The 11,065-nt window shown below is 40.9% G+C and overlaps 1 protein-coding gene across 2 annotated transcripts in view; it reads left to right on the top strand.

Annotated features, from left to right (window-relative positions):
• The first annotated feature begins 2,977 nt into the window (after window positions 1-2,977).
• The window catches only part of SLC22A3 (solute carrier family 22 member 3), a 120,472-nt gene continuing 112,384 nt past the window's right edge, over window positions 2,978-11,065 (top strand). The window contains exon 1 of one of the 2 annotated variants that reach the window (XM_020986742.2): window positions 2,978-3,666. In XM_020986742.2, coding sequence (XP_020842401.1) covers window positions 3,217-3,666 — 450 coding nt within the window. In that variant the 5' untranslated portion in view covers window positions 2,978-3,216. The remainder of the gene's footprint in view (window positions 3,667-11,065) is intronic. The other variant, XM_020986741.2, reaches the window with a different exon arrangement.

Below are 11,065 nucleotides of genomic sequence, written 5' to 3'. Positions count from 1 at the left end.
ATTTTGTATTTGTTTTTCTGTTAACATGTTTTATTTCCTCAGTCAAGTGTAAACTCCTTGATAGAAGGCAGGGACTATCTCAAGGGAGTAGTGAATACAGAATCAACTTTGAAACCAAGAAAACCTGGGTTCAAATTCCACCTTTGATACATATAACCCTGACAAATTAACTTTTCAGTACTCTGGGTAACTCTGTAAGCCTATAAATTGCAAAGAAGCTGCCAATTTTCACTAGAATTAACCCAGGAGTTTCCTATACTAATGAAATCGAAGGTCTAGTAACTATCTTTATTCTGAGAGTTTAGTATAGAGCTCTGAGACACAGTAGGTACTTAATAAATCTTACTGATTGGGAAACAAAGTAACAGTCTATGCATTCAAGTGCCTTCTACTAAGAGATATAGATACACATATGAGCACAATACAAAATAGTAACAAAAAATAGATACAGATTATGTGCTCTAAGAGAATTTAAGGGAGAGGAAATATTTGACTTCTAGGAGAAGGTATTCTCTTGACCTGAGTCTGGAAGGAAAAGGATTCTTTGAAAGGAAATGTACAAGTCGGGTGATAGAAACACGAAATAGGAAGAATTGAGATGCAGTATAACTTTCCCATTCTGGCCCACAAAAATTTTATTCTTTCCTGTTTCCTAATCTCTGCTGGAGATAGAAGGTTTCATCTCTCAGACATAGAAGCATAAAAATAGAGAACTATATCTAGTTTATCTTGCGCCATTTTCACAGTATCATACACCTATGAAGAAAGAAGATTAGAAAATATAGTTTTGGCTTAATGAATGCTTCTAATTCAGGAGATGGGGAGAATTTTAGCTCATGCTTAACAGGAGACTTGTAAGTTCTACTGGACCTTACAAGTTCTGCAGACTGAATGTGCAGTTAAGTATGTCAACAGAAAGTTGAACAATCACTGAGGCGCCCACAATTAGAGGGGCATAAAAATTTATTAGGTGTGCATGCACATGTCCAAGAGTGTCTTCTGTGGGTTCCCTTTTGCTTATAAGTTGTCAAATCAAGGTAAGCCAATAAGCATTTATTAATTGCTTCTGAGCTAAGCACCAGAAATAAAAAGAAAGGCAAAAATAGTTTCTCTGCTCAAGGAGTTCACAATCTAATGGGGCAAGACAACATGCAAATAACTATATATAAACAAGTTCCATGAAGGATAAATTGGAGATAATCTAAGAGGGATAGCATTAAGTTATGGAGGCTTGAAGAAAGCCAGAGATGCCAGGAGGTGGAGGTAAGGTAGGAGAAAAGTCCAGGAATGGGGGACAGCCCATAAAAATGCACAGTCAGGAGCTGGACTGTTTTGTGTGAGGAACAGTAATGAGGCCAAAGTCACTGGATCCTTGTGTGGAAGGGAGGGAGCAGAATGGAAAGACAGGAATGGGCCAGGTTATAAAGGGGCAGCTATGTGGTACAGAGAATAAATTACCAGGCCTGGAGTTAAGAAGATAGCTACCTGAACTTAAATCTGGACTCAGATACTTACTAGCTGTGTGACCCTGGGCAAGTCACTTAACCCCCTTTGCCTCAGTTTCCTCATCTGTCAAATGAATTAGAGAAGGAAATGGCAAACCATTCCAGTATCTTTGCCAAGAAAAGGGGTCGCAAAAGGGGTCCCAAAGACTCCTTTGGACATGACTGGAGTGACTAAACAGGTATGAAAGGCTTTAAAATCCAGAACAGATTTTATATTCGATCCTGAAGGCAACAGAGTACAATGGAGTTTGTTGAATAAGGGAGTGACATGGTCAGAAGATCACCTCGGATGTATATTCAAGGCTTTTCACAACCTAGTACCACCTCATCAGTCTAGATTTCTAGTGTTATTCTCGCAAGAATTCCGAGCTTTTGTCAAAATCCGCTAATTTCTGGTCTATATCTAGGCAAATTATCTCCAAAGAATAGAATGACTTCCATCATCCTGTTTAATAGTTAAATTCCTTCCCGTCTTTTAAAACAAAATGCAAAAGCCCACCTGCTGAATGAAGTCTTCCCTGGCCTCAATTTGGCAATGACATTCCTTCCCTTTGTCCTCACAAAGCACTTTCTTTTGCTCTTTTCCAGTAGCTGATAATGTAAACTTATCTGTTGATGTTTTATAACCTATTAGACTGTCAGCTCCATGAGGCCAGGGAAACCTGCTTTGTCGATAGATCTATCTCTATCTATCTATCTATCTATCTATCTATCTATCTATCTATCTATCTATCTATCTCTTACCAAACATTTAAGCTCCTTTGGCCATACTGTATACACACACACAGGTATGCATACAGATGTAAGTATAACTAGAGATATACAAGGTATTTCAAAAGTCTTCATGCAGTTTTAAGATTTAATAGTTTCCCAGAGGACACAGATTTGCAGTTGCATATACATACATGCATATATATGGACAGCAGTCATAGACTTGAGTCTCATATGTATATACATATGTGTATATACATCTGTATTGATGAGAAGAAACAGAAAAACATAAAGAAGAAACGGTTAGGGACAGATAAACTGTCATCAATTTAGATGTAAAGATTGTACTCAGGCTGTCGGAGCTGCCAGAGGTTAAAGAAAGAGTCGTTCTACTTAGTGGCTCTGAAACATAGTGGGGACCCAGATTGTTCCTGAAACTGGAGCCTATCGCAAAAGGGCCGCACTAGGGCACCTAGCCCAGGAAGCCGCTGGCCAGAGGGGGCCGCTCCTCGTTCCCCATTCCCCGCCTCCCACCTCTTCGAGCATTCAGTGTCCAGGGCAGCAGCTGCGCCTTTAAGCTGGCCACCTGACGCTGCCTCTGCCCGGTTTCTGTGCCCACCCCCGAAGGTAAGGCTGTGGGCTGCTGGGGTGGGAAAGGGAAAAAGAGACTTGGTTCTTGGCACGATGCCAGAGTTGTGAGGGAGGGACGCGGTTGGAGGTGGGAGGGGGTGGGAAAAAAAAGACTTGGGTGCGTGGGGATCACTTGTAGGAAACTGCCTCCGGGCAGCAGAGTTGCACCCAAAGGGTGGGGGAGGGGGGCCGCGGGGGAATTATACCAAAGTTGGAGGAGAAGCAGCGGCGGTCCAGAGTGCACATTAGCCACGCGGGTCCCGGAGAAGCGGAGGAAGGGAAAGAAGAAGCGGCTGAGGAGAAGAAAGAAGAAAAGGAGGAGAAGGAAGAGGAAGAGGAAGAAGAGGAGAAGGCTGAATTCTTTTGCACAATGCCCTCCTTCGACGAGGTGTTGCAGAAGGCGGGCGAGTTTGGGCGCTTCCAGCGGCGGGTGTTTCTGCTGATGTGCCTGACGGGCATCACTTTTGCCTTCCTCTTCGTCAGCGTGGTCTTCCTAGGCATCAGCCCGGACCACCACTGGTGCCAGGGTCCCAGCGCCGCGGAGCTGGCTGAGCGCTGCGGCTGGAGCCCCGAGGAGGAATGGAACCGCACGGCTCCCCCGCGGAGCGCTCTGGAGTCGGGAGTCCGCTCCGACGGGCGCTGTGAGCGCTACGAGCTGGAAGCTGCCAACTGGAGCAGCGCTGCGGACGCCGCCGACGCTGCTGAGGGAGGTCTCAGCTGTAGCGACCCGCTCGCCTTCTTCCCCAACCGCACGGCTCCCCTGGTCTCCTGCCAGGGCAACTGGAAGTACAGCCAGTCCCACACCACTATTGTCAGCGAGGTAAGTGGGCACAGGACGCTGCCCTGCCGTCAGGGCTAGGCATTATAGTCATGGACCTCCCGCACCCTCTGGGATCGTTCCCTTGACAGAACAAGTGCAGTGAAGTGCACAGAGCACGACTTGGGGTCGGGAGAACCTGGATTCAAATGAGCCTCAGACACAGACTAGCTGTGTGGCCTTGGGCTCTCTGAGCCTTAGTTGCCTCCTCTGTAAAATGGGAATAATCATAGCACCTACCTTGGAATCAGATGAGATCACGTAGATAAAGTGTTCTGCAAGCTTTCCGTCAACAGATCAATGCTAGCTATTATTCTTAAGAGAAATGAGTCCTGGCCCCCTTTCCTCCTGGATTTCTAAGGGGATTGGAGGGAGAGGTGCTCAGTGTACTGAGGTCTGAAGAGGAAGGCTTGCTGGTCCGAGGTAAGTGGAGCTGAGGGATAGAAGTGAGGTGACCGGACTTGGAGGTGCTCCAAAATTGTTACTAGACGTGAATGAAGGTGATAAGCCTGAAGTACCTGTGAGACTACTCATCTTATTCTTTGTGGTTTTCGCTTTTGGAAGTTAGTGAGAAAGACATTTTATTTGATGCATAGAGGTGAACCTTGGTGATGAAGTGATAAGAACAACAGCAATAGGTGTGGTCTTATACCACCCTCAATTCCAACCAAAAAATGTGATGAAATCTTGCCATTCGCAGTTAATTTAGGTGTTTTAATGGAAATACTGCTATGACCCATCATTTTGGAAGGAATGGACACCATTACAAATGCAACCTTCAGTACAGGCTTATTTGTGGCTGCTATAGTATTCATGTAGTTGTACACTTCAGTGGATCTCCTCTAGATGGACCCTGCAAGAGTCCATTCATGCCTTGGCAGTTTTTATTACTGTCTTACCATGAGTTCTTTGCAAAGGATCAATTCTAAATGTATGGGAAGATTTCTTCTAAGACTTTTAACCTGATTGAGTACCAGTGTTAATCCACCTGTTATATACCATAGTGACTTTAGTTACCTGGCCTTACCTCTTTTTCCATCACACATTTTGGGAAATGTACTTTCTAGAAAGCCCTCACCTCACCTACTTCACTTCCTTTGCTTTTTTACAACAACCCTGCAAGGTACATAGCATAGAGCATTTTACCTATGATAAAAATGAGGGTCAAAGAAATTAAGTGATTTGTCCTAAGTCACACAGCTAACAAACAGCAGAATGGGACCTTGAGCCCCGGTGTTCCTCATCTAAGTCCAGCTTGGGTTCCAGTACTGCCCTCCCTTTCTGTGTATAATATATATAGTAAATTATTTTATATGGATATGTATTTTTATATATATATATATATATAATCAGATGGATACTATACAGATGATATATTGTCTACTTTGTATGTGTGTGTTTATATGCCTGTCTTCTTGAATCCAAAATGGAAGAGGACTTAACATATTACAGTTAATCCTGGGTTGGGAAATTTGCATAATAGCTCACCAGTATGTAGTAGTTCAGGATTTATAAAACACTTTCCCCACAACTTTGAAAGGTAAGTAGTATAAGTATTATTATCTCCTTTTATAGAGAAGGAAACAGACCCAGAGAAATGGAGTCATTTGTTCAAATGTACACACCTGGTAAAGCCAGGAGGCTTCCCCACAGGTTGCTGGTCCTGTTCTTTCCACTACAGGATACTGCCCGCTAAGTTTTTATAATAGAGAAGCAATGGCTAAAAGCTAGACAGTTTTCATCATTGCTTCCAAGGGAAAGCTGAAATCCTGAACCAGAGCGTTTGATTTCTCTCTTTCTCTTACTCCTGGAAAGTTAACAAGAGGGATCTACTGAATCTGACTTGACTTTCTTTATTGCTACTAGTTGACAGGAAGGTGCTGTTTTAGGAAAGTAATAACCCTGTTTTGTGGATGGTTTTCTGAAGGATTTGATAGTTTACATTGTCTATAGTAATCCATGGCAAGGCTAAGACTGCCCTTTCCTGTGCCTTTAGTAACGTAGTAGTCCTCATCCTTAGGACAATTACTGATAAGGAGGTACTCAGAAAAAAGGAATACTGCTGTTAAAAATCTATAGGCTTTGAAATATCCCCTGATAAAAAGTCACCAGATGGAGTATGAGGCATTTGTTGACACCCCTAATTAGGTATATAAGATGACATTTGTCAGCAGAAGACAAAATAAGAAAGGGTGAACAGATGATCAGAAAGTATTGACTAAACACCAGTTACGATAACATAGTACTAGGAGTACATCAAGAGAAAAACATATCATTTCCATCCTTGATTTCTTATCTCTATAATAACAGCTGATATTTATATAATGCTTTAAAGTTTGCTAATCATTTTACACACCTTACTTGCCACAAAGCACTTTATGTTTCCTTATAGAGCCATACTGCAACCCTGTAGGTAGGTACTACAAGCATAATTATCCCTATTTTATAGATGAGAAAACTGAGGCTCAGAGAGGTTATCATTGTCCCACACCTAGTAAGCATGAGTATCTTAGACTTTCCTAAGCCCAAGTTCAGTGGTCTATACCATGCTACTGTTCCATATGAAACAGCCAAGCTCTAAAGATGAACAGAAATATATATGCTGTACAAATATATATGCTGTGAGTAGTGAAGGTAAAGAATCCATATGAAAAATGTGTCGAGTTTATTAGATTAAGAGGGTTTTAAAGCTTTTGTTTATACTGGATTAGACTTGGCTGGTTACTGTGGCCATTTTTGATGTTTTGTGTGGCCATATTTTTGTGCAAGCTTTGACCTCAGCCAATTCATGTACCAATGATAGAAAGATAGTTTATGAAGACAATTGTAATTCAAATGAAATTTTTATTTTCACATGTTCACTTAAAAAGCTTAGTGTCCACGTACTCCACATGAGGCTCAAGTAAGAAAACTATTTTCTGAAATTATTGTTTATAGTATTTTGAACTATTAAAGATTTTAGCTATATGCTTGACATCATTGCTTTCTCACCTTTCTCAATGTTTTCGTTCTGTTAATGAGGACACTTGTGGTTAATATAGGTAGATCCAGAGGTACTCTTATTATTATTATTTTTACTGTTACCTTTGAAGCAAGGCCCTTTTGAGTGCTTAGGTGACCACTGAGAGATTCAGGTTTTACATTTAACTTTCACTCAAACTGAAGGAATTAATTCCAACTTAAAAGGAATGTACTTGATTAGTTTCCATTAAGTTTGAGTTTATTAAGGGACCTAGGTTCTTAGTTCATCCAGAAAGCATCCAGTGGATTTTCTTTAGAGGAATAGTCAAGACCAGGAAGTCTCTGAAATCATCTGTGAATTTGTCTTCCAGCCTCTTGATTTAAGGTTCTGATTCCTGTTCAAATGTAAATATCTCTAGGAGTCTTTGATCTGAGAGTGAAAGGATTGTAGGGAGAAAAGAGGATGAAGGCACAGGGTGCCTGAAGAGGGGGAGGGGCACTGAAGAGGAAAACAAAAAGTAAAGGTCAGAGAGTCTGTGCCAAAGACTAAGTTCACCTGTTTTTTTACTGTTTCGGATAGGGCCAGCCCTGATCTTGTTTTTTCAATGATGAGACCCCCCTCCCACTCCAACCCCGAAAACCAAACACCTGGGACTCTTCAAAATTAGAGGCTCTGGTTGTCTCTGCTCAGCTGATTATCCACCAAGAGACAAATCAAGTTGAGTTGATGAATTGTCATCCCTTGGCAGAATGCACCTCTCCACGTTTATGAAGGAAGGGGAATGGAGAATGCGCCATCCCAGCCCCCTTTCCCCTCCTCCCCACTAGTGTAACAGGTGAACACTAAGTAGCCTGAGCTGTGTTTTTCATATACTGGATATCCTCATTTGCAGGTATGACTTGAAGCAGGGAAGGAAGCAAAAGGGAAAGGCTGTTTGTTTGGAGCAATCATTTTTATGTACTGACATTCAGAGTACAAAAAAGGCTCTTCTCAGCTGCTCCACAGCTCATGAGTACATCTGTGATGTCAGATTAGGGATCCTCCAGGGGCAGCTGGACATACACTCGTAGGGGATCAGTGAGAGGCAAGAAGGAAGGTTTGCCTCTCAGAAATTCAGAAGATTACATTACATAATATTATCCAAACTAGAATAGAAAAATAAAAATAAAAACATTTAATTAGTTCTGAGATTTCTTCTCTTCCTTCTTTCTTTCTTCCTCTCTTCCCTTTCCCTTTTCCCATATCTGCTCCCCTTCCTACCTACATATTTATTTTGAGGGGATAAGACCACTTCTAAAAAATTTCTGGGGAGACCTTTCAAAAAGAAATGTGATTAAGTATTTGTTCATAAGCACTAGGGATAAATTTCTAACATTTATTGCTTAATGATGTTGTTACTTATCTTGGAGTTGGCTGTAATAGAACCTAAACATAGATTTTAAGAAAAAGTTTTGTTTCTTTTTGTGTGGCCTAACACGTCCCAGAGGTGCAATCTGGAGGCTTGAAAAACTGTGAGCAGACAATCTAATCAAAACCCTACATCTAAATAACACAGGTTATTTGAAATCATTGTTACACATTCCAATAAAAGAAGAACTAACTCTGATGCTTTTACTTTTTGTGTACTCTGCTTCATATTTTTTTTAGGATGCCTTGCCTAGATTTCTCATCAAACTGCTATTAAAACAATGGTGCTGTTTTGTTTTTTTTAAAATGATGTCTACCATGATTAGCATGAAGTAGGCACATAATAAATATTTGATGAATTGAATTAGCCCAGCCTAAGTAATTTTTAGAATCCTGTTCTGGAAAATAAAAAGTAGAAAGGGAAAAGCAATGAGAATGGAGGTTATTTTTGGAGAATTCTCTGACCTTATACTTTAGTCCTTTTATTGGGGCATGATTAGGCAACAGGGTAATGGAAATAACATTAGATAGGACTCAGGAGACCTGAGTTCTAGCCTTCCCTCCACCACTAACCAACTGTGTGAGCTTGTGCAAGTAACTTAATCTTTCTGAGTATCAGTTTCCCCATCAGCCTAGTTATCATTTAAAGTGAATATCCTAAATCTTTCAGAGGACGAAGGATATTTGTTGCTCTCTAAAAGTTGGATTAAAATTGATCACAGACTGCTGAACTAGGAGTGGGGGTCAAGAAACAAGTATTTATTTAGGACCTGCTAAGTACCAGGCGCTATGCTGAGTGCTTTACAAATATCTCATTTGATCCTCACAACCCTGGGGGAGGGAGGAGTGCTATTACTATCCCATTTTACAGTTGAGGAAACTGAGTCAGACAGGGGATGTGATTTGCCCAGGGTGACACAGCTAGTAAGTGTGTAAGGTTGGATTTGAACTCAAGTCTTTCCATCTCCAGGCCCAGCACTCAATCCATTGTGCCACCTAGCAGCCTCTGTCAATGACAATGAATAGATATTTCACAAATGAATGAACTTATGCATGTGGATGTGGATTTTATAAACTTGGAATGGGTTTTTTTCCCATAAAATATTTGATAGACTATGTCGTATTAAATGGGGTGAGTTTCTTTTTTTTGGAGGGGCAGGAAGCGTAGGTGGCAGAGATATTTTGGTTTTCTTTAAACATTCCTGGTCACTTCAAACGTTGCTTCATATTTAATATCCACGTTAATCTCTGTCCCCTAATAAACAAGACAGAGATGAAGTGAGTCTGGCTGAAGAATGGTACAATAAGAAAATACTCATCTTGATGCTGATAACATGTGGATGCAAACTAGGTATTTAAACACCTTCCTCTATAATATTCATTATCAATATTCTAGGTCACCTAGTTGGAGACTTTTGCATCAGCAGCAGAGAAGACAATTTAAAGCCATGGGTCTGGTGTCAGAAAGTTCTGAATTCAAAGCTGGCTTCAGACACATAACAGCTATGTGACCCTAGGCAAGTCACTTAATCTCTGTCTGCCTTAGTTTCTTCATTTATAAAATGGAACTAACAATATTTCCTGGGGTGGTTGTGAGGATAAAATAAGGTATTTGTAAAGGTATTTTTTTCCAGACCTTAAAGTGCTATATAAATGCTAGCTATTATTCCATTTTATACACAGGCTAAATCAAGAGACGGGAGTAGAGGGTGAGAGTATAAACACCTTTTCCTGCAGTATACCAGTCTGATTGATTCTATTGGCCAGCTTCAAAACCTTTTTGACTTGGGTGTTCAGGCCAAGTTTCAAATGGAAGGATTATTTTTTTAATATGTGCAAGCTACAAAGGTCCAAAACTAGGCTTTGCCAAAGGAATATTGACAGAATATTGTTATCTTTAGCAAATAGTGATCTCATTTAAATGTGTTCAGTAAATTCCTTATCTGATGCTTTCCCTTATCAAAGTCTTCTTCCCCTGCCTCCTCATTGAAGGGTAGAAGTGACCCTGGCTTCCTAAAGGCTTAATTATATGAGTAGAACCCAAGTTCTGGTGGGAAGTGCTTCAAGTATGTTCTTCCTAGCAAACTGTGTGAATCTTTCTCTAGGCCCAACTGAAGCCTGAAGAAGCTCATCACTGAAAGATTGGCCATTGGGTGATGAACTTGTTGGCTACCACAATTCATGTAACACTCTACTAAGGCATGGAGGGGCTGTAAATATTGATTGTTAAATATAAAAGTAAATTTTTTGTATGATAAAAATGGAGGTGAAAAAGTTCATTTCACATATGGAATTCTTTGTCTTAATGCTGAAGGAAATTGGTGACTCACAGATTGTTCTTCAGCGATTGCTAGTGAGTGCAGGTAGTTTTGCTACAACTTCCACTATTTATATGCTTTCTATGTTAACTATATCCACCATGGGACATGTGTAATAATGTAGCATAAATCTCATAGGTTTCCTAAACCTGGGTATTATAAGTAATAATATATGACTCGGTCTCCCATCTTTTGCATTATCTACCAATGGACTGGGAGCAATATATCAAGTGGCATAGCTTTTACATTAAGAATAGCAAAGTAAATGGGAAAGCAAAATCTCTTCCCCCATCCCACTCCTTAGACAAAGGAATACAGTCTCCTAGTAGTTTCCCATGCTGGTGGTAGGAGAGGGAACACTTGGGACAATTCACATTTGTAGAGTTGTACCCCAGCTGGAATACCTCTTAGGGCTTTTCCTAGCAACCAGGAAAGAGTACAGGCTTTAGATGGTCTTCTCTGAGAACAAAGGATGAACAGCAAACAAAAAGGCTTTAGACTAGACAGCCTTGCTCTTTGCTGCTTCTCTGTTGACCTGCTGCTATTATCTGCTGTTGGGTTTCCTTGCCACGCTCATGCTACCATGTATTGGGGGTATTCCTGTTGCTGGGGCTTCTTTGTCCTCAAAGAGACTATTTTGTAATACTATTTGACCAGCTTGCCCAGGTTTAACCAACTCACGTGTAACTCATCTGTAGTCTGATCTTACAGCCTC

This window comes from Phascolarctos cinereus, unplaced genomic scaffold (genome assembly GCF_003287225.1).
Source record: "Phascolarctos cinereus isolate Bilbo 61053 unplaced genomic scaffold, phaCin_HiC Scaffold_5;HRSCAF=322, whole genome shotgun sequence".
NCBI lineage: Eukaryota > Metazoa > Chordata > Mammalia > Diprotodontia > Phascolarctidae > Phascolarctos > Phascolarctos cinereus.
The sequence above is the reverse complement of the archived record's forward strand: the minus strand, read 5'-3'. Positions and strand labels throughout refer to the sequence as shown.